This window comes from Penicillium pulvis, assembly GCF_028828015.1.
Source record: "Penicillium pulvis strain IBT 33274 chromosome Unknown contig_10_segment0_segment0, whole genome shotgun sequence".
NCBI lineage: Eukaryota > Fungi > Ascomycota > Eurotiomycetes > Eurotiales > Aspergillaceae > Penicillium > Penicillium pulvis.
In genome coordinates, this window is record NW_026643071.1 from 1,351,688 (window position 1) to 1,372,490 (window position 20,803).

The following is a 20,803-nucleotide window of genomic DNA, read 5'->3' on the forward strand; positions in this document are numbered from 1 at the left end:
CTTCCATTAGCGGTGCTCGGGCCGCAAAGCGAAGCGTCATTGCGGGGCAACGTATCGTATCCCCGCAGATGCAACTGGCAGCTCCAGCGACGACCCGAACACCTTCGGTGTCGTGGCTCGACACGTTGACATCCATCGCTGCGTTTTCATAGGCGAGGCTCAGTACATACCGCTGCCGAGTTCAAGTATGGATAATTTTCCGGCTTGATCCCTCATGCAGTGAAAATGAGGCTGAATCCATCAGATAATGCAGATCCAGCATGATCAATGAAGCCATATAGAGCAGGGCTGGAACTTTTGATCTTTAATTCCAAAGTATTCAAGCCGATAAAGTCACTTGAAATGAATCGATGGATCTTGTCCTGCTCCAATAGCAATTTGCATAACGCACCACTACAGAGGTTAATTTCGATGTCCAAGCCATCCCGTGGTTGAAGTCATGTTACAAACTTGCCACTATTCGCATTGATGGTATCAGTGCTGAAAATGTGTTCCTAGTTTCAATTGATCTCGGGTGCTATTTTCCTCTCTTTTTCATGGAGTTTTGGGGTTCCCCAATCACACTGTCAAGGCGACGAACAGACGAAGCCTGTAGCCCTGGGGATCTCCTAGAGATTACGAGAATATCCCAAGCCAGGCTTTCATGAATACATATATACTGTCTGTAGAGCACAGATTGATGAAGAAAGCAAAGATTATCCAGTCAATGAAGGCCGTCAGCGACATGCAAGAATGTTCTCTAATGATTCCCGGGGCTAGAATTTGCGCCAAAGAGAACCCCAATAAATTGTGTTGCTCGATATACATTCATAGCTAAGGTCATAGGCGATGAACGAGAGGATACATAATAGAAGGCTAGGAAATAAATACGACAAATGCGAAAAGGAAGAATAACCAAAGGAAAGAGGAGTTGGACACATCTGCATCACTACCACTGGGGCCCGCAGGCTGGTCAGGCAGCCTGTGGTCACTACAAAGCCGACATGCCTGAGCAAAGTCAAATATTTGGCACCAATGGCAAGAACGGCAGGCATGAGAGTATTTCTCACTAGCCATAGGTAGATAATCCTCCCGACGTATTCTAGACAAGGGTGCTTCGTCTTTAGCCCACCAGTGTAGTTTCGGAATGAAACCTGACAACTTCGCATATTTTTGCCAAAGTTGCTCCTTTTCAACATTCCCATCAAATCTATACTCAATGCGGTGCAACCCGGGTATCTTCCCTGAGTCAAAGCGTTTGGGCCAAGCTTGGGAATCCCAGGTCTTATAGAGGCGAGGACTCATATCATTTGGATCAATTCGCACTCTCAATGTATCCTCATGGTTTTCATGGAACCTATGGTGTATGCGTAGTAGAACACGATTCCTATGACGAGCCTTTCGGAGACCAGGATCATATTTCAAGACGATATCACAGTTTTCGGAAAGGTCGGCCAGGAATTGTTCCTCGTAGCTTGATTTCCAGCTATCGCCGTCCTCGTACCAATTCTGATACCGTTGAAAGCGAAGGACTCCCGCGGTCTCTCCGGAAAGAAAGTCAAGCTTTGTGTCAAGGAATATTCGGGTATCTGTAAGCCACTTTTCAATGTCTTTGTGGTGAGACTGTCTGAATGTAGGATTCTCTATAAGATTGTGTAGCAAGGAGCGGTGTTTGAGATTCGGCTCATTTTCCAAGGCAATACGAAGTGGTGGTGGAACATGCACCATGAAACTCGATAGGCGGGTGAAGGGCAATAATACAATGTCATAATCGGCCCGCGGAAGCTTATGGTAACCTGTGACTTGAAGAGGATCTCCGTTTTCATGCCATTTCATGACCAAGGCGACCCTCACGCAAGGGGTATAAGGCGCATCTTGCAGGATATCAATGAACTGATTGATATCTCGCCAGAGGCCCACAATTATACCCCGGTCCTCTGGGTATGGCGGAAGAATTTCGACTTGTAATGGTTTTCCGGTGACTCTCCAATAACGAGAGTTGTGCAGGTAGCTTTGTATCATGTCAAATCCTTTCAGATCGTTCCGATAACTGTGATTCTTGAAATACACTTCGACACTGAGCTCATTTAAACCATGACATCCTGCAATCTTGATCACTTGCACGAGGTCTTTATAAATGAAATCTGAAATCTCTTCATAAAGGTACCGACTGCAATATGAGATGGATAATGCGTGGGGTGTTCGCCGCTTTTTAAGGAGTCCAATAAATCGAGCAAAAAAGTGCTCGGAGATGAGATACTCCCATATCATCAAGCGGATTTCGATTGGCAGTCCTGAAAAAGTGCCAAGTTGGGCCAGACATGTAGCCATTGCGTCGAAGTGGTGGTCACCGGTGGGATTCAAGACTGTTCTGAGAGACTGTAGAGGGTGTAGAATGTGGAGGAAGTGAGAGGAAATTCGAAAACTTGAAAAGTTCAAAAGTGCAAGATATGAGGGAATGTAATATGGGTGTAAATGAATGAGGGCCAGGTAGGTACTAGTCGATGTATCCGAACCTAAGCTCTTTATGCTAAGCCTTGTCTGGAACTCGGGGCTTGCTGACTCATGAGCATCCATGTTATTTAGGTTCAAATTTCAAGGCAGCGATTTAGTGGGCTCACATGTTGTTGACTCACTCGGCATTTATATAATACAAGCCTCCACAAAGGCAGAACGGGAAAAAAGAAAGGGGGATGGGGGAAATCGTTATTGATATCAAGCAGAGATTGCAATGATTATGATGAGAAAAACAAAGAGAGTAGAGATCTAAGTGATAGCAAAGTTAACAGCAACACACACCTTTATTGGGGAGCAGCCTACAATTGGAAAGTACAGAGCAGAGGTTGCTTGGGTGCCTTAAAATAGGTGCTGATGAAAAGGCAAGTAAGCTCACTAAGCTCCCCAAATTGTCAGGAGCAGAGCTCTTCTGTCCAGGGTGTTAACAGTCACTACACCTCTACCTTGACTACATCCCTTTTTTGCACCTTCTACTGAATCCGTGTTGCCAGGTTTTTTAAATGAAAAATTGAGCCACTGTAGAATTTGTCTCGATGAGTGATGAAGTTACTGAAAAGCTTCATTCAATCCATCACAAAATGTAGGAAGTAGACTAACAACGATTAAAAATTATCTGGTATCAGTCGCCTAAACAAGCAGAAAAATGTTCATCAGTTGAAGTAGATTACGTGGATATGGTAGTATCTGGAGTGGTAATAATATTCGGTGAATATACTCAAGGACGTACTTGCCCACACTCAGCTTTTATAAAATCGGACGGTGATGGTGACTGAACCGGGCTTCTATACAGGCAGAGGTTTCAGAGTTAGTTCAAGCCACGTTGTGGGTTTACGGGTACATATATGTGACAGCAGCAGGATTCGAACGTGCGACGTTCTATAATGGAGCGAAGGATACTCTTCCTTATCCAATGCCAACGACAAAAAGACCAAAAAAGCGTCCCCGGGAAGGCTCGAACTTCCAACCTCCTGATTAACAGTCAGACGCGCTAGCCAATTGCGCCACGGAGACTTCTTATTGGTGCACGGACTCTTTTTCGTGTTTGTGCTGGGTAGATGGAGAGAAAAAGGAGCAAATAGAGATCATATGCGGGATTATTTTCTCCTCATGCTGCTTCCACGGATAGACCAGTGTAATCCACGGGTGATCAAGAGAGCCACATGGAACTTAAGATAAGATAATGATTGATTCAGCATGGGTCTTACTCCACCCATAGCAGTTCAGTAAAAATGGAACAGGCTAAGGTACATGGCCTCTAAAGCCGGTTTAGCGACTGTGCCAGCATTGGAATATGGAAGAGAATGAGGATCTCGGAGGATCTGGACCGAACTTTCCAGTGCCTCGATTTCTCACTTTGCCGGGTAAGCCTTGGGAAATTTTTTTTTTTTTTCTTATTTGACTCTTGGCCTTGAATCTGAGAATCGAAAAAAGTTGACCACAGATGTAAAATAAAATTCCTACTTTATCCGATGTTCTGAGAATGACATAGTTCTCCATATCTGAAGGGTGAATGAATTCACGATCCATAGATGTGGGGATTGAGCCCTGTTTCAGTTATTAGGTCTTGGCATTACAAGGACATGGATGCCTAGTGGACAGAACCTGACGTGTACAAACGAAGCTGTAGACCCAAACACGCTGCTTCTCAAGCTCGTTTTGGAAAAGAAAGGTTCCTGGACGGCGATGGTGCAAGGGGGACAATGCAGAATGTTAGTAGAGTCTTGATTTTCTTTTTTCGCTAGTGATCCGCATGTTAGTGATCGGCAAAGCGCTATTGAGTTCAAATTCTTCAGTGGATATTTGTGGAAGCTGAACATCACCCGTAGGCCTAAACACAGTAAAGATCACCTCTTTCGATCCGATCCGATCGATCAATATGTCTTGTGTTGCACTAGCCGCGTTCCACTGCTTATTGATGTCATTAGCCCCTTAGGAATTCAGCTTGCTATCTACTTTATAAATGAGATGTGCGAACTATAAGTACTTTTTTAAGTCCCAAATTCATATTAGCTTCGTGGCATAATCATCCGTCCCCTCCATTACCACCATGAAGTTCATCATTCCCACTATCTTGAGCGCCTTGACTGTTGTCCTAGCCACATCTTGTCAGTGTCCCGCCCCTTCTGACCCTATTCCTGTATTGCTACATTTACCTTCTATCCATTCCTATTTCAGAGATACTAACATGTATTTTCTTTCCAATTCATAGCTACTCCTGGCGCAGATAATATCTTATCTCGGCGAGACCGAGAGTGCGACCTTTGCAAAAAAGTAAATGGCCAGGTTGTCAACGACTTGCCCGAGTCTGCCACTGAGGAAGACATCATCTCAACTTTGGAAAATGTCTGTTCGAAGTTTAAATCGGACAAATCAGAGTGCGATACATTCCTTGAGCAATACTCGAACGAATTAGTCAGCATTTTGGTTGAAGAAGGTGACCCTGAGCGTGTTTGCGCATTGCTTGGCGTGTGTGTCTAGGACTGTCTACATGGTAGCCTGCGCAGTATGGTGAAATGAATGGCGCATCGAAAGCAGTGTCTGCATGTTTGAGGTTTTTATTCGTCCAAGAGATACCGCATCTCATCTTGATTTTCTTTTACTTTATGGGGAATGAAGGTGCAGTTGAGCAGTGTCAATTCTTGCGAGTCATACACTGCGAAGGATTCATAAATTCTAAAGCTTTTTAAAATACAAATTTGAACAACGTGCAGAACAGGTTCATATAAGCAGAAATAGGAGGCGACCGAGGTATCTCTTTCCACGTAGTCGTCATGCGTTGCCATTTTCCAAGCCTACCAATGTTGGCACCAATACGGCGGCAGCGACCGGAGAAGAAATCCTGAGCTGTTTAGTTGGTATTTGATTTTGTGGGGTACAGTGACCTAGTGCAAATCGATCGCGGCGACGGCGCGCGACGGCGCGCGACGGCCAATCTAGTGGGCCTTCTTGGCCCGGGGCAGATAACGCGGCTCATCCTCATTTGCAATTTCCATGACGTGCGTAGATATCGATATCGGACAACTTCGGACAAGTAATAGACACATGGATAATTATTCGAAAGATATATACCTCTCTTTATCCATGACGAGGTCCACAGAACTGCATTTCACTCGATATCTCCTCATCGCTGGTCAGTGTACACCTGTGTTTTGATTGTTTACTTTGACTGATAAGGGTGCCAAGATCTCATAGGACGTCCATGGCTTCAAAAACTTTCACCGGAAGTGAAGAGCGGCCTCTGACAATTCGCGAATGGCGTGAACTACAAGAGACTATTTCTGAGCCAACGCACCTTTTATCTTTGCTCGAGCGAGCAAAGCCGAATACATCAAATGCGTGGATCTCGTTGGCCACGCCGGAACAACTTATTACACAATGGGAGAATATCACTGAGCTTCGAGCCCAGGGGAAAGATCTTCCACTATTCGGCGTGCCATTCGCTGCGAAGGATAACATTGACGCCGCCGGGTTCTGCACGACGGCTGCATGTCCGTCTTTTGGGACTGAGCCTGTCACTACCGACTCAACAGTTGTGCAAAGGTTGAAGTCGCGAGGAGCAATTATCATTGGCAAAACAAACCTTGACCAGTTCGCCACGGGACTTGTCGGTACGCGTTCACCGTATGGGGCTGTAGCCAATTCCTTCGATCCAAATCGAGTCAGTGGCGGCAGCAGCTCGGGGAGTAGCGTGGTTGTCGCTCAAGGCCTGGTCCCGTTCTCTCTTGGCACAGATACAGCAGGATCAGGTCGGGTCCCAGCAGGGTTCAATAATCTTGTCGGACTCAAGCCCACGCGTGGCGCTTTGAGTGCACATGGCGTGGTACCAGCGTGCCGTTCTCTTGATTGTGTTTCTATCTTCGCCTTGACTCTCGATGATGCTGAACTCGTACTGCAACTGTCAGAGGGCTACGATGCTCAAGATGCGTACTCGAGAGATCGTGCCCGCTGTGCGACTGACAGGTCTCCCCGAGGAGCCTTGCCTTCACAGCCGACATTAGCTATATGTTCCCATCCTGAGTGGTTCGGCCGTTCTGAGCAGGCTGCTGCATACCAGATGGCATTGACTAAGGCTGAAGCGCTTGGATGGAAGCTAGAGCCTGTTGATTTCACACCCCTATTCTCTCTTGCCAGCTTCCTCTACGAGGGCCCGTGGGTTGCCGAGCGATATGCTGCAATCGACAAGTTCATCCGCTCCATGCCAGCCGAGGCCATGGACCCGGTCGTTCGGAACATCCTCATGAAAGCTGAGAACTTTTCTGCTACAGACCTTTTCACATGCGAGTACCGTCGTAAAGACCTGTCCCGTGAAATCGAGCAGATCTTCGGGCGATATGATGCGCTGCTGGTGCCCACGACTCCTACTTTCCCTTCGATGCAAGATCTCAAGGATGAGCCGGTCAAGGCCAACAGCCAGCTGGGTACGTATACAAACTTCGTGAATTTCATGGACTGGTCTGCCCTAGCAATTCCTGCTGGTTGGAGAGAAGACGGTCTGCCTTTCGGTATTACACTGATAGGAGAAGCGTGGGAAGAGCCCCGATTGTTGGATCTCGCTCGCCGCTGGATGTCCGATACACCGTGCTTGCTGGGAGCAACGGGTGTGAAACATCAAGAGGCTTGCTTTGAGCGCACTGTCGCCTCCGATGCTATGCAATTGGCGGTAGTCGGTGCCCATCTTTCTGGCTTCCCTCTGAACGAGGACTTGGTCTCGCGCGGCGCAACCTTGATCACTGCTACGACCACAGCGCCGTGTTATCAGCTATTCGCACTGCAAAAAATGGACTCAAACGCAGTATCCAAACCTGGGCTAAAAAGGGTTGCTGATTGTGGAGAGTCCATCGAAGTGGAGGTTTGGAACATGCCGGCCAACAAAATGGGCAGCTTTCTCGGTACTGTTACAGCACCCTTGGGCATCGGTTCGATTGAGTTGAAAGACGGCCAATGGGTTCACGGGTTTATCTGTGAGCCAATCGGTCTCGAGAATGCAGAGGATGTCACTAGCTTTGGTGGATGGCGAGGTTACAGCCAGTCGCTCAACACTTCTACCAACGAATCATCTCGGGCTGCATCTGCTACGCCTGCAACGAGTCTTGGTGAGAAGCGGATCAGAACTGTCTTAGTGGCAAACCGCGGGGAAATTGCACTGCGCATCATTCAAACTCTTCGTGCGATGGGAATTATGTCCGTTGCTATTTATTCAAGTGCCGATGCACGCGCGCCACATGTCACCGAAGCCGATGCTGCACTTCCGCTGGTTGGAAACACGGTATCTCACACTTATTTGAACAGCAAGCAGATCCTGAACTTAGCCATGAAAGCCAATGCCGATGCTGTCATTCCCGGATATGGGTTCCTTTCAGAGAATGCCGACTTTGCTACCGCCGTTGAAGCTGCAGGTCTGGTGTGGGTTGGACCAACTCCACAGCAGATGAGTGATTTGGGCTTGAAGCACCGTGCTCGTGAAATCGCTCTTACGGCCGGAATTCCTATTGTTCCCGGAAGCAAAGGTCTGGTCATCAGCCTAGAAGATGCACTGGCAGAAGCAGAGAGAATCGGTTATCCAGTGATGGTTAAAAGCACCGCTGGTGGAGGTGGAATCGGCCTCCAGAGATGTGCGGACATTGATGCACTCCGAGAGGCATTTGATGGTGTTCGTCTATTAGGACAGGCCAATTTTGGAGATGATGGGGTTTTCATCGAGCACTTCATTGATCGGGCCCGACACATCGAGGTCCAAATACTGGGTGATGGGGCTGGTCGAGTTATTTGTGCTGGTGAGCGGGACTGTTCGCTACAGCGTCGAAACCAGAAAGTGGTAGAAGAATCTCCTGCTGGATTTGTTCCAGTCGAAGTACGAGCGGATATGCGCCGCGCTGCCGCTGCCCTGGTAGCTTCCTTGCAATACCGCAATGTTGGTACCGTTGAATTTATCTTCGACATCGATACCGAGAAGTTCTACTTTCTGGAGATGAACACGCGTCTGCAGGTCGAGCATCCGGTGACTGAGGCTGTGACGGGTCTTGACCTTGTTGAGTGTATGATGCGCATTGCCATGGATGATTGTACAACTCTTTTCCCACAGCAAGTAAACGAGATTCCTGTCTCCGGTGCAGCAGTTGAAGTTCGTGTCTATGCCGAAAGTCCTCTTCAAGAATTTCGACCTTCCCCTGGAACGCTCTTGAACGTGGAGTTTCCATCCGGTGTCCGCGTTGACACTTGGGTCAGTTCGGGCCAGGAGTTATCGTCATCTTTTGATCCAATGATTGCAAAGATAATCGCACACGGTGATGACCGTTCTGCAGCTCTTCGAAAGCTCTCAGAAGCTCTGACAAAGACAACAATCACAGGCGTGGAAACAAACATGAGATACCTGCAGCAAATAATTGCTTGGGACGCGTTCCATTCCGGAGCCTTTACGACAGGGTCGCTCAATAGCTTCCCATACGAGGCTCAAGTAGTCGAAGTTATCGATGGTGGGTCCGACACAGCTGTACAGGACTTCCCTGGCCGGCAAGGTCTATGGCATATCGGCGTGCCACCCTCCGGTCCAATGGATTCCTACTCATTCCGTCTCGCCAACAAAATAGTGGGCAATGATGAGCATGCTGCAGGACTCGAGTGCTCGTTCCAGGGCCCGACACTGCTCTTCCACTCCCCTACTATCGTGGCTGTCGTTGGTGCCAATGCCCCTGTCACATTGGACGAGGAGGAAAGGGAGCACGGAATGGCTATAAGTGTTGGAGCCGGACAGAAACTTTCCATCGGGACAGCCACCAACGGCTCTCGAGTTTATCTCGCTATTCGAGGCGGCATCCAGGTCCCGGAAGTTCTAGGCAGCCGTTCAACATTTGCTATCGGCCATCTCGGAGGACACAATGGACGTAGTCTTCGCATCGGTGATCTCCTTCCAATGGCGCCTGCTACCAAGAAGGAATTCCCGTTGCTCAAGGCTCCACTTATGGTCCTGCCGTCAATTGAGAACCGAGAATGGGTCGTTGGTGCGATTCCTGGGCCACACGGTAGTCCGACTCATTTCACACAAGATGGGCTTGGAGAACTTTTCAATGGAATATGGACCGTCCACTATAATAGCAACCGTCTGGGCATCCGTTTAACCGGGCCCCGTCCAGAATGGGCAAGGGAAACCGGTGGTGATGCTGGTTTGCATCCCTCCAACATCCACGATAGCCCTTATTCGATCGGAAATGTGAGTTTCACAGGTGACGAAGCAGTTGTTTTGACAGCAGACGGGCCGAGTCTGGGTGGGTTTGTCGCCTTTGCCACGATCGCGGAGGCCGAGATGTGGAAATTTGGTCAGATGCGACCGGGCGATCACCTTCGGTTGCACCCGATATCTCTTGATGATGCAAAGACGCTTGCAAGAAATTTTGATCACTCAATCGCTACTCTGAGCCCACTGAAAAACACATATCTCCAGCAGACAAACTCTGTGGCCATAACCAGTGCGATAGTAAAGGATATTTCCGAAGCTGGCCGCTTCATTCGATGCAGCCAGGCAGGTGATCGAGCCTTGCTACTTGATTTTGGCACCGAAGATAATTTCACGATGCGGCAGACATTTCACATGATGAGCTTCATTGACAAACACCGATCCTCTCCAATTTTAGGTGTTGAGGAGCTCACCTCGGGGGTTCGAAGCCTGCATGTTCGCTTAGAAGCGAATTTCTCATTACCTCAAGTCCTTGATGCGCTAACCGCACACGAGGTCTCGCTTGGAACGGAGCTTCCATCTCGACTACCCTCACGGATCGTGCGTATGCCTCTTGTTTTCGATGACGAGAGGAGCCGCAAAGCAATCGCCCGCTATACATCGACAATTCGTTCGTCGGCACCGTATCTGCCCAGCAACATCGAGTTCTTGCAGAAACTGAACGGACTTGAAAGTCCCGATCAGGTGGAAAGCAGTTTGTATGAAGGCGCATTTCTCGTATTGGGCCTTGGTGATGTGTACCAAGGGTCTCCGTGTGCCATTCCACTAGATCCCCGTCATCGACTCTTCGGAACGAAGTACAACCCGTCCCGTTCATTTACTCCTCGTGGTGCTGTCGGTATTGCCGGTCAATACCTATGCATTTATGCGACAGACTCGCCTGGCGGGTATCAGCTCGTAGGTCGTACGGTTCCCATCTGGGATGAGTTCCACAAGTCCGAACTGGGCGAGAAGTCCCCGTGGACATTTTCACTTCTGGATCAGATTCGTTTCTACCCCGTGAGCGAAGAAGAACTTTCTGCAGCAGAAGCAAATGGAACTTCTAGCGATCTCATCAAGATTTCTGACACTGAGCTCGACCTCGACGAATATGAAAAGTGGTTGGGAGAGAACGAGGAGGATATCACCGCTGTGCGGGAGCAACGATCAAAGTCAGTCCATGAAGCGAAATTCTTTGACGATCTACTCAAACCATACGATCCGATCGCAATGCGACCAAGTCTGGGACAGGGAAGCTATGAATCCATGAATGGAGAGCGGGTGAAGGCACTTTTACCTGGACGATGTTTCCGTTGCACTGTCGAGGAGGGAGACCATGTTCAAGCAGGAGACGCTCTGGTGAGTACAACAAATGTCAGAACTACCGGGAACCGAGCTCACAATCTTTAGTTCTGGATTGAGTCCAATAAAATGGAGGTCAAAATTTGTGCACCAGTCAGTGGGAAATGTGTGAGAGTGCTGGTGGAAGAGGGAGACATTCTTGGGCCCAGTGACGATGTTATTATTATTCAGTAAGTATTATCAGATTTATAAATGAAGCAATATAATGCAAAGGAGCCACAGCTTGTTTCCAAAGGTAGAAAGGCTCGAACTTTTGGATTTTGAGCATCCCACATAAAGACTCCTTTGTGGAGGTCCGTCAAGCTCGTTCGGTACGTGCTATTAGCAGGACCTACTGCGTGATTCGGGCAATAGTGGATTATATCACAGACAATCTAAGCACCTACCGTCATCCTGGGCATCTACCGAAAGCTCCTCATAGGCCAGCGGAGTGCAAGAGCTCACTTGTGCTAAGGGTCCCGAAATGTAGCTGCCTTCACGGCAGCCAAATCACCGACCTCTTCATGGAGCATTCGAAGTGCCTCACGGGCAAATGGAGCAGCGGATGCGCGAACTTGCAGGATCCAGCACAGCTTTTCGAGGTGTTCAACGTACCCGGCTGCTTCATCCATTTGAGGGCTCGTTGCCCACAGCAGACCTGCAAAGGAACCGATCAAAGTCACCTGAGCAGCGGCTGCAAAGCCCCAAAATGATTGAATGTGCTCAGGTTGAAAAGATTCAATCAAGCTCATGGCTGATGTCAGACGGGCGCGAGCAGCGGCTCGAATCGCCGAACGAAGAGACGGCACGGTATCTGGTGACAGAGCGCGTAGCAATGCGCGGTGGATAGTAAGTTCTGTTGCCATATGTGACAGATGCAAGGCGCCGTTAGTCGATAGCCGTAATGAGGGTGTTGATTCCAATTGGAGGCTGGTGGGCAAGGCGGCATGCCATTCCCGTAACTCCACTGCGAGGGGTTTTGCCAGACTCATCGCGCCTGACGGTCCAATCCGCTCAAGTAGTCCGCCTTTTTTGGTTGCGCTTATTGAACACAATGTGGACACGATGCAACTAAAAATCTTAGTTAATTCAATGGATTGCAGAAACGCCGCCTGACCGGCTGCTTCGTCGACACCTCCGGCCCCCTTCTCATCTTGCCCAGTCGCTTCTTCTGGAAAGTCTTCTAAAGTACAAGGGGCAACATCCCAGTCGCTTGTCCCCTCATCTCCGTCAATCTGGGCAGGAATGAGAGAAGGTCGGCCGTGCACAAGAACGCCCCATTTGTCCTGCATGTATAGCGCCCACGCTAAACGTCGTCGTAGACCTTTCTCCCATTCCGGGATTCTCCATTCCGTACAGTCGATATGTATTCCCAATGTTTGCCCGAGGGATACAAGTTGAGCTGGAAGAGTGTTATGGGAAGACCTCATTCTTTGCAATAACAACAGGCCAGCCTGTAACGTGGAGAGCTTCGGCCGCTTCATATCTTCGTCCATGGCTCGCATTGCCAGACTCTCCAGGGCCTTAGCATCTGGTGTCGAAGATGCAGTAGCAAGAGTTCGATCGAAGAGCTTCCAGTCCAACGCGACAAGGTAAACGGCAGCGAGTAGTGGTGGTGAGAACTCGCGATAGGACCGGGCATATTTCTCAAGAAACACACCCTTGTCCAGGATCGGAAATGTGCGGTGCATAATGCGGAAATAAAGATTTACCAAGGTTGGTCCCAGTGGACGTATCGATTCCTCAATGCGATCCAGATCAGCGATGCGTTGCATTTCAGAAGCCGAGTCCTTGTCAGGGTAGGTGATGAATGTGGTGGATTGATTCACACGTCGCGGATAGCATCCCTCATGGTCGCCAAGCGAGATTGCTGATGGCCGCAGGTCAAGAAGTTGAGGTTCATGATAGCTAGCGGGGCCAATATACTCTGAATGCAGATGAAGCTCTAGACCTAATGTACCATTCAGGCGTGAACTTATCAGATCAGCGGTGGCCTGTTCTTCGATAGAGCCAACTGTTGATGGTGTTGGGGAGCTCCGGGGTCTCTTCGTTCTTTGATGAGGTTAGCTTGAAAGAGTATTGTTCTTCGGGATACTCCGAAACATACTTGGGTTCTACTGCGCTTGGTGACTTCTCAGTCCTTTTCCGCGGTCGGGGGCCATGAAGAAACGTGCATTCTAGACCATTCAAGTTACAAAATGTGCAGTTGTCTTTCTCCGGTTCCCTTATACATCTCGACTTGCGACGACGGCAGCGGTCGCAAGGGCGTCGCGCAGGGTAGTCCGTCGCTCCCGTCGCGAACATTTGTCATTTATGTTTTTGTTTCTGTACATATATCCCTGGTATAGGATTATCAAATCAACGGACATGAGTCATCGATATCTTTTTGGGGGTCATCATACAGCTTATCGGCTGAGATGGCATTGACTGACGATGTTGGCAATGAGCTGCACGTGCTGTTTGTTTAACGACCAAGTCGCATATCACGTGACTCGACACGACCGAATCATTGAAAGGCACGGGCATTAATCATGTAGCTGGCTTTTAGTTGCTCTAAAGAATCTTCTAGCAATAGTATATCAGAAGATGTGGATTACATTATATGTTCATACTCGTATTGTTGCTACGTTATCATCCACACCCTAACCCGCGAATGATCATAGGTTTTTTGGGACCCCTAAATGGCTCAAAACCTTCAATCCATCGCAATTACTATAAGCATTGGGCAGTAAGTGAAGCATGATCAATCAGCATGGATGACAGCCTAGAGGGAGTTGCTGAGTAAAAGGTGCATCACCGCTCACATGACAGCTGGAAAATACGGAACATAAGATATATTCATGTGTCACTTACGGCAGCAAGGAACTTGGCAGTCACCATGAATTCAAGTCATATTCAGTTGCTTAGTTATACGATTGAAATGTTCTTAGGTCAATTCACTATGAGCATAAGGGTCTGAAATAGATTACAGGACACCGAAGGATGCAATGCTTACAAGATTTCCATGACACAAGCCCGAATCTCGCGATTCACTTCTGTGCGGGGTTCGGTATATCATCACTCCGGCCGGAATCTCGCATTCCTATCACTGTGCTACGACCGCGTGTACATATCCTTTTTTGTTTAGATCGAAACATGCCCTAAGGCCTGTCTTAGAGGTTATAGCGTGTCGATTGCGTGGATTTAGCCTTGATGTCGCCTGTTTCTCTAATTTCGCGTTATTTCATCCATTTTCGGATGGATTTTGCGTGATTGATGCCATGTTAGATGGCCAGGAAGACTTTCCAGCCTGGGAATGTCCTATCAAATCGAAAAGGAGATAAATATCAAAGTGGTGGTCAATTTGATTAGAAGAAAGTTTGGACTCACTCAAGAAATTATCAGTAGAACAATGTCTAGCCTTGACCGACCGAAGATTGAGCTCAAGCCGGCTGCTGGTAACAAACCAGCCGTCGTGATGCAATGCAAGGACGAAGAGCAGTGCTTTGACACGACTGGCAAGGCAATTTTGAAGGATACAGAGAATGCAGTTCAGAAGGAGCATGAGATGAGCCTTCGAGATGCGATCCGCAAATACCCTCAAGCTATCTTTTGGTCTTCATGGTTCTCAGCAGCTGTCATTATGGAAGGCTTTGACCACTCATTCATCTCGGGATTCATTTCATTCCCCGCATTTCAAAAGCGCTATGGGGTTGAAGTGTCGCCCGGCGAATTTGAAATCCCCGCAGAGATGCAATCTGGCATCTCCAATGGTACTCAAGCAGGTGAGATCATCGGATTGCTTATTTGTGGTCTGCTTGTCGACCGGTTTGGCTCGCGATGGATCATGATAGCCTGCCTCTTTTTGTTGATCTGCTTTGTCTTCTTGCAGTTCTTCGCCGCAAATATCAACATGTATCTTGGTGCCGAGATTCTTCTGGGCGTACCGTGGGGCGCATTCCAGTCACTCACAAATGCTTACGCCGTGGAGGTTTGCCCTGGCACTCTCAGATCATACCTTACAATGCTTGTATCTATGTTCTGGAGTATCGGCTACTTAATCGGCACTGGTGTGTTGCGAGGCTTCCTTGGCATGACAACCTCCGCTGCTTATAAAATCCCGTTTGCACTGCAGTGGGTTTTTCCTGTTCCCCTGATCATCGGGATTTATTTCGCTCCCGAGTCTCCTTGGTGGTATATTCGAAAGGGGCGTCGCGACGATGCCGAAAAGTCACTACGAAGGCTTCGATCGAAAAAATATATTGACGACGGTGAAATTTCCGAGACCCTCGCCATGATGGAATATACATATCAAATCGAAGCCGAGATGAAGCAATCTAGCACATACTGGGATCTCTTCAAAGGCGTTGACCTTCGGCGCACAGAAATTTGCATCTGGACATATTCTGCCCAGGTTTGGTGTGCAGCACTTGTGGCATATATTGTTTATTTCTTGGAGGAAGCAGGACTTCCTGATAGCGCATCTTTCGATTTCGGAATGGGAGAGTATGCACTAGCCATTGTAGGTGTCTTTGTTGCATTCTATTTTGTTCCTCGGGTTGGGCGACGCAGACTTCTTCTGTCTGGTATCCTCTTTATGGTGGTGACAACGTTTGTGATCGGATTTCTTGGGATACCTGGCACCACCAATCATCCTGCACTGGCCTATGCAATTGGAAGTATCCTCCTAGTTGAATATTTCGTTTACTTCATCTCTATCGGCCCTGTCGTCTATACGATAGTAGCAGAGATTCCATCCAACACCCTCCGATCCAAGACCATCGTGGTCGCTCGAGCCACATACAACACAATCGCACTGATAAAGGGCCAGATCTTACCTCGCATGATTTCAACTGCTTCCTGGAACTGGGGCGCTAAAATGGCTTTTTTCTGGGGGGCTTTCATGCTGATGATCCTGATATGGGTGTACTATCGCCTGCCCGAGACGAAAGATAGAGCCTTTGTGGAGATTGATATCTTGTTCAAGAACAAAGTGTCCGCCCGGGATTTCAAGAAAGCTCAGGTAAACCTCACGAGCGAGAGTGTTGAAAAACCTTGATATCCATGTGCATATAGAACATATGATTGTTTTTGAAGTGGATCGTTGCTCTTCCAGATGCCCAGGTGTCTTTCGTTCCAAGTAGTCTTTTATCATATTTTGAATCTCGTGCAGTGTCTGACAAGAATTTGTCACTATATAATCCGCCGTCCTGTACTTTTCCCTCTCCCTTGATTTGTTCGAATATATGCTTAGCGACGGGAATTCATTCAGTATCGAAATCTTGAGATGGGCTCCACACATGGAAATTACCATCCGCGCACACGAGCTGCTAAAGCTCCCACACTTCCAAATTCCGATACCGTGCCACCAGCGGCGCCATCTGTCGAAAGCCAATACTGCCGCCCTCCACGACTGGTCCAGTCTTACCATCCAAATCCACCCATTCGAATAAAGGAAGTCCATTGATGGAGAACTTAACGTGGTTGCCATCTTTGAAGAGTTCGATCTGATAGAAGGCACCGCGTGCGTCCACCGCTGGCGGTAGCGGGTCCGCACCCTGCACTACAAGGTGAAAGCCGGGGCTCTTGCGCAAGTTGCAAGTATGGAATGCGCGTTCATCTTCCCATCGCCGACGGAAATACGAGACATGCAGAGTGCGGATGTCACTTGAGTGGTATTGAGGGTACTCGCCGTTTCGTCGGTGGAGCGAGGGCGAGAAGATAGATGAATCATCACCACTTCCTCCGGATGAAGACGCCGCCGCTGTAGCACCAAAGAAAAGCATAGCGAGACCTAACTCAGATGTAGGTGAGAACTCCCACTTGATGCGAATCCGGGATGGAAACGTCTCCGGGCACCAGAAGGTGAAGTGGTCATTTATTTCACCAGCAGAAGAGAGCTCGATTGCATTCTTACCATCCTTTGTGGTCACACACTTAGCCTGTACTGGACCTTCCGCAACCCAATCATCAACATCACTTGAAGAATCAAGGGGATTGCGGTAAAGGAGGCTGGGTACCTTCATCCCCTCGGGTAAGGCTAATTTCAAAATAGCCTTACGATTCAGAGTTCGAAAGTGACGATTATTATTTCGAACCGCCGAAACAAGGAGAAGTGCTTCAATAAGAAAGGTTCATTAGCCGACCAGTATTATTATGACCGTCTCAAGCCCCGAACGAGGCAAGGCGGGGGTCTCGCACTGACGCGTCAGCGGTAATAGGCCGCTTGCTGATCTCGGAGGAAAATAATGGCCTAATCCGATTATGGTTTAGGACCGAAGTATTGAACAAGCCCAAGAGCCGCCCAGTTATTTTTCTCAATTTGTGATAAAGATTGAAAATAGTCTGAGTCCACAGTATTGTGATCTATTAAGCGCATTATTTATAGACACGAAATGTACAGCTTTCCAGCAAGGACCGCTGCATGTTCCGTACAAGAAAAATAACAAAGTTCAAAGTTGAAGATCTCTGCCTGTGATAAATGGAAGGATGATTGATGAAACCTTCATATGAAGGCAGTGCAATATGAACATAAAGTACGGTGAAAATGAATGACTTCGGGAAGTGGAATATTGAAAATCAGCCTTGAAGAGGGGACATGAGTGCCTCACCTGGATGATCTCCCGTCAGACCGGCGGCTAGGTTGGACTGAAATCTTCCAATGAGCTTCGTTTTCCCGTGCCTGTGGAGAAAGGTCATGTCAAAGCAAACGATATGGCTGTATTGGGTTGGTGATATGGGTTAATACATGCAGTAATTCTAGTGCAGGATATAAATGGACCAGCTAATTTGATGTCTGTTTCTCAAGTGGGAGCCGGGTGACATAGATTCAAAAGACCACGCGGTTTAACATTATATTTCCCGAGAAACGATGCTCATGGAGGACTTGAGACATTTTGTCCTTGCAACAGTGAGGCTCTTCGGAAAGTAGTGAAGCATCAGATGAGTTGTTATATTATGTGGCAGCCTTGGAACTGTTATGGCAGTGGACCATCATTGGCGCGAAGCGAAAGCCACCGGAAGCTACCGCCCCCTCATATCCAAGGATACATGAAGCAGCCAATTGTATGCGGCCGTGCCGCACAGACCCCCGCTCTCAAAATGTATTGGGAAGGATTTGTTAGCCTGGCTAAGCAGTGGGGCTTTGCAATGGTATTGACGACCATGAATGGTGGAAGAGCCGCCGAGGCTGTTACAACTTACTGCGCCACTTCCTACACACCTGAGCCCAAATATACTTGTAGGCGGTCTACTGTTGATTTACCTCTCCCAGCCTGAGCCTTTTTTCAAAGACGTATGAGCGACTTTTATCATTGTTGAAGAATGTCTGAATATAAATTGCCGGAGTCTACGATTCGACCAGCAGACTCCTGGGAATCGAAAGAGCTTGACCTGCACAAGAGACCATGGCAGTACCTTGGGTATCCAGCTTTTTGCGAATGGTCTGCTTCCGACAATGACTTCTTTGTTCTTCGTCGCTTTAAAGTGCTCAACACGCGAGTGCTATTGAGAATGCAAGATTCTATATCTCAGTTGGAAGAGGAACTAGCTGCGATAGACAGCGAAAACTCTCAATTGGGCACCTCGCCTGTGAACAATGGGTCATTCAGGCATGATACTGTAATGAGAAGGGAGGCAATACTGGCTGAGGCACAGTCAAAATTGAAAGATTATAGTATGTTGACCCATGTCTCTCCTTTCTCGCCTTACTGCGTTTCATTGCTCTGGTTATTGGATGACAATTCGGCCTAACGAACGATCCAAGATGAATATGTGATCACATATTCCAAACTTAGGTCACGGCCTCCGGCTGACAAACATGAAATATCCAATGTGAAGAATTGGCTTTTACATTGTTACCCGGAGGCCATATTTTCGGCAGAAAGAAATTATGTGACAGCAGTGGATGATTTGATACGATTCGTGGAAGAGAAAAAGTCTCCTCTGCTTAGAAAGATGGAACGATTTTCAAGCATTACACAAAGCCTGTTTTTCAGGAAGAATATTGTGAGTTTGTTTCTGCTGGTTCTTTTGCTTATGAAGTCGGTCAGCATTGAGAACTTTCACGCAGATAATAAGGGCTAATAGAACAAGAAAACCAATATTAAAGGCTACGATCCAGAATCCACGAGCTATTACGACGATAATTTGATGGAGTCCTGCGCCCGATCTATCATTATCATCCTTGGCCTAGTCATGTTGATTGCACCGCCATGGTGGTTGATTTTCGTCGAAAAGAAAACCTATCAGCTTGGGATTATCACGGGCTTCATAATACTCTTCCTTGCACTGGTGGGGACTCTTACAGGTGCAAAGCCATTTGAAAGCTTGGCAGCCACTGCGGCGTATGTAAATCCCATCCCCCGATGCGCTTGCTATGTCTTTCAACAAGAACTGATTTCTCCTCTAAGCTATTCCGCAGTCCTCATGGTATTCATGCAGGTTGGGGGTAATGTGGCTTAAGGCTGGTTGAAACTGTGTATCGACCCGATATTGTGGAACCCTCCATGTGAAGCTACTTAGCAAGTTTTATTAATCCTGAGCAGATCTCATTAGCTGGCAAAACTACCGAAATACCGAGACCATCACGGACGCTGGGCGAACTGGTGTGGAAATTGGGGAAATTGGGGCACTCGTGTCCTCGCCTTCCAAAGTTGTTAAACATCTCATGACTATATATGCAAATTCATCAAACCCTCATGGGCGCTGAAACGAAGCGAGATGCTCAAAACACTCCGAAGTGGCTCGAATTCTATGACCTTAATTTCGGAGTATCTTTAAAAGAGTTTAGTGCAGGAAGGCACAAAGATGTTCCCGGATTGGTGTGCATTGGCGGGCATTGGCGGTAGCATTAGCGCGATTACTTACGGCCCCCAAATTAGGCCCCCTAGGATCGCCCACCGTAATATGCTTTCAGCATTCCCAAAATTTTCATATTTCTTTGTCATCTTCGACCCTCGAGCTCCTCCAGTATCCCATAATACTGCCGCAGTCGGTAGATCCTTTCCCAATACCCACTATTTGCCTTACCCGCTTGACTCGAAATGATCGAAACTCAAATCGAGATTGCGGCTCCACCCAGCCAAGTGCGGGATGTGGTAAGATTGACGCATCCTGTGCTACCGCCTAGATTTGGCTAACTCTAGTCTACTGCCACTCCTTTGATAGCTCCTCGACTTTGCAACTTACCCAGACTGGCAAAAATCGGGCCTTGTCCGCTTATTAGAACCCGAGGATTCGACTCGGACTTTGGCTACCTTGCAACCCGGCGATAAGATCAAGTGTGATATTGATGGCATGAAGTTCACGGCCGAGATCAAGGTTTCCCTTCCTATATATGCCAGATATTGGTCTACAAAATCGCATGCGCTGACGTGATGCTGATGACAGGAGAATTCGGAGCATCTGTTTCAATGGCAAGGACCCCCCGTGATGGGTCTGATTGCTGGGCTACACAGCTTCCGCTTCGAAGCAACCGAGTCTGGGGGTACAATCTTTACACAGTCAGAGGACTTTTCAGGTCTAATTGCCTTCCTGATGAGCCCTTCTCTGTTGGGGAGGAAAATGCTTGGTCAATATTGTCAGTTTAACGAGGAGTTGAAGGCTCGCGCAGAGAGAGGTTCCTCATCGTGATGCATTGTCGGTGGTTGACTAAGTAGGTAGTTAGATGGCAAGTCTTTGATTATAATATAGTTGGGATTGGTCTTGCCACACGGGAGGAGACGGAATGAATGTAGTTAAGTGTGCATTAAGGATTCAGCTGTGTCTTATCAAACT

The 20,803-nt window shown here is 47.9% G+C and overlaps 7 protein-coding genes across 7 annotated transcripts; 4 read left to right on the forward strand and 3 right to left on the reverse strand.

Annotated features, from left to right (window-relative positions):
* Positions 1–970: 970 nt before the first annotated feature.
* N7503_000544 (uncharacterized protein) lies at positions 971–2,310 on the reverse strand (the record flags this gene model as incomplete). The annotated part of the gene is made up of 2 exons (XM_057060105.1): positions 971–987; positions 1,050–2,310. The coding sequence occupies 2 exons, from the start codon at positions 2,308–2,310 to the stop codon at positions 971–973; spliced, it is 1,278 nt and encodes a 425-aa protein (XP_056927028.1).
* Positions 2,311–4,543: 2,233 nt separating this feature from the next.
* N7503_000545 (saposin domain-containing protein) lies at positions 4,544–4,974 on the forward strand (the record flags this gene model as incomplete). Its single annotated transcript, XM_057060106.1, has 2 exons — positions 4,544–4,601; positions 4,706–4,974. The coding sequence occupies 2 exons, from the start codon at positions 4,544–4,546 to the stop codon at positions 4,972–4,974; spliced, it is 327 nt and encodes a 108-aa protein (XP_056927029.1).
* A 721-nt stretch (positions 4,975–5,695) lies between these two features.
* Positions 5,696–11,242, forward strand: N7503_000546 (Urea carboxylase; the record flags this gene model as incomplete). Its single annotated transcript, XM_057060107.1, has 2 exons — positions 5,696–11,065; positions 11,117–11,242. 2 exons carry the CDS (start codon positions 5,696–5,698, stop codon positions 11,240–11,242), a joined length of 5,496 nt encoding a protein of 1,831 aa, XP_056927030.1.
* Positions 11,243–11,517: 275 nt separating this feature from the next.
* N7503_000547 (fungal specific transcription factor domain-containing protein) lies at positions 11,518–13,351 on the reverse strand (the record flags this gene model as incomplete). The annotated part of the gene is made up of 2 exons (XM_057060108.1): positions 11,518–13,099; positions 13,155–13,351. 2 exons carry the CDS (start codon positions 13,349–13,351, stop codon positions 11,518–11,520), a joined length of 1,779 nt encoding a protein of 592 aa, XP_056927031.1.
* Positions 13,352–14,438: 1,087 nt separating this feature from the next.
* On the forward strand, positions 14,439–16,085 carry N7503_000548 (uncharacterized protein; the record flags this gene model as incomplete). Its single annotated transcript, XM_057060109.1, has 1 exon — positions 14,439–16,085. One exon carries the CDS (start codon positions 14,439–14,441, stop codon positions 16,083–16,085), a length of 1,647 nt encoding a protein of 548 aa, XP_056927032.1.
* Positions 16,086–16,356: 271 nt separating this feature from the next.
* N7503_000549 (uncharacterized protein) lies at positions 16,357–17,052 on the reverse strand (the record flags this gene model as incomplete). Its single annotated transcript, XM_057060110.1, has 1 exon — positions 16,357–17,052. The coding sequence occupies one exon, from the start codon at positions 17,050–17,052 to the stop codon at positions 16,357–16,359; it is 696 nt and encodes a 231-aa protein (XP_056927033.1).
* Positions 17,053–20,047: 2,995 nt separating this feature from the next.
* On the forward strand, positions 20,048–20,659 carry N7503_000550 (SRPBCC domain-containing protein; the record flags this gene model as incomplete). The annotated part of the gene is made up of 3 exons (XM_057060111.1): positions 20,048–20,124; positions 20,195–20,347; positions 20,417–20,659. Exons 1-3 carry the CDS (start codon positions 20,071–20,073, stop codon positions 20,657–20,659), a joined length of 450 nt encoding a protein of 149 aa, XP_056927034.1. The 5' UTR covers positions 20,048–20,070.
* Between the last annotated feature and the right edge of the window lie 144 nt (positions 20,660–20,803).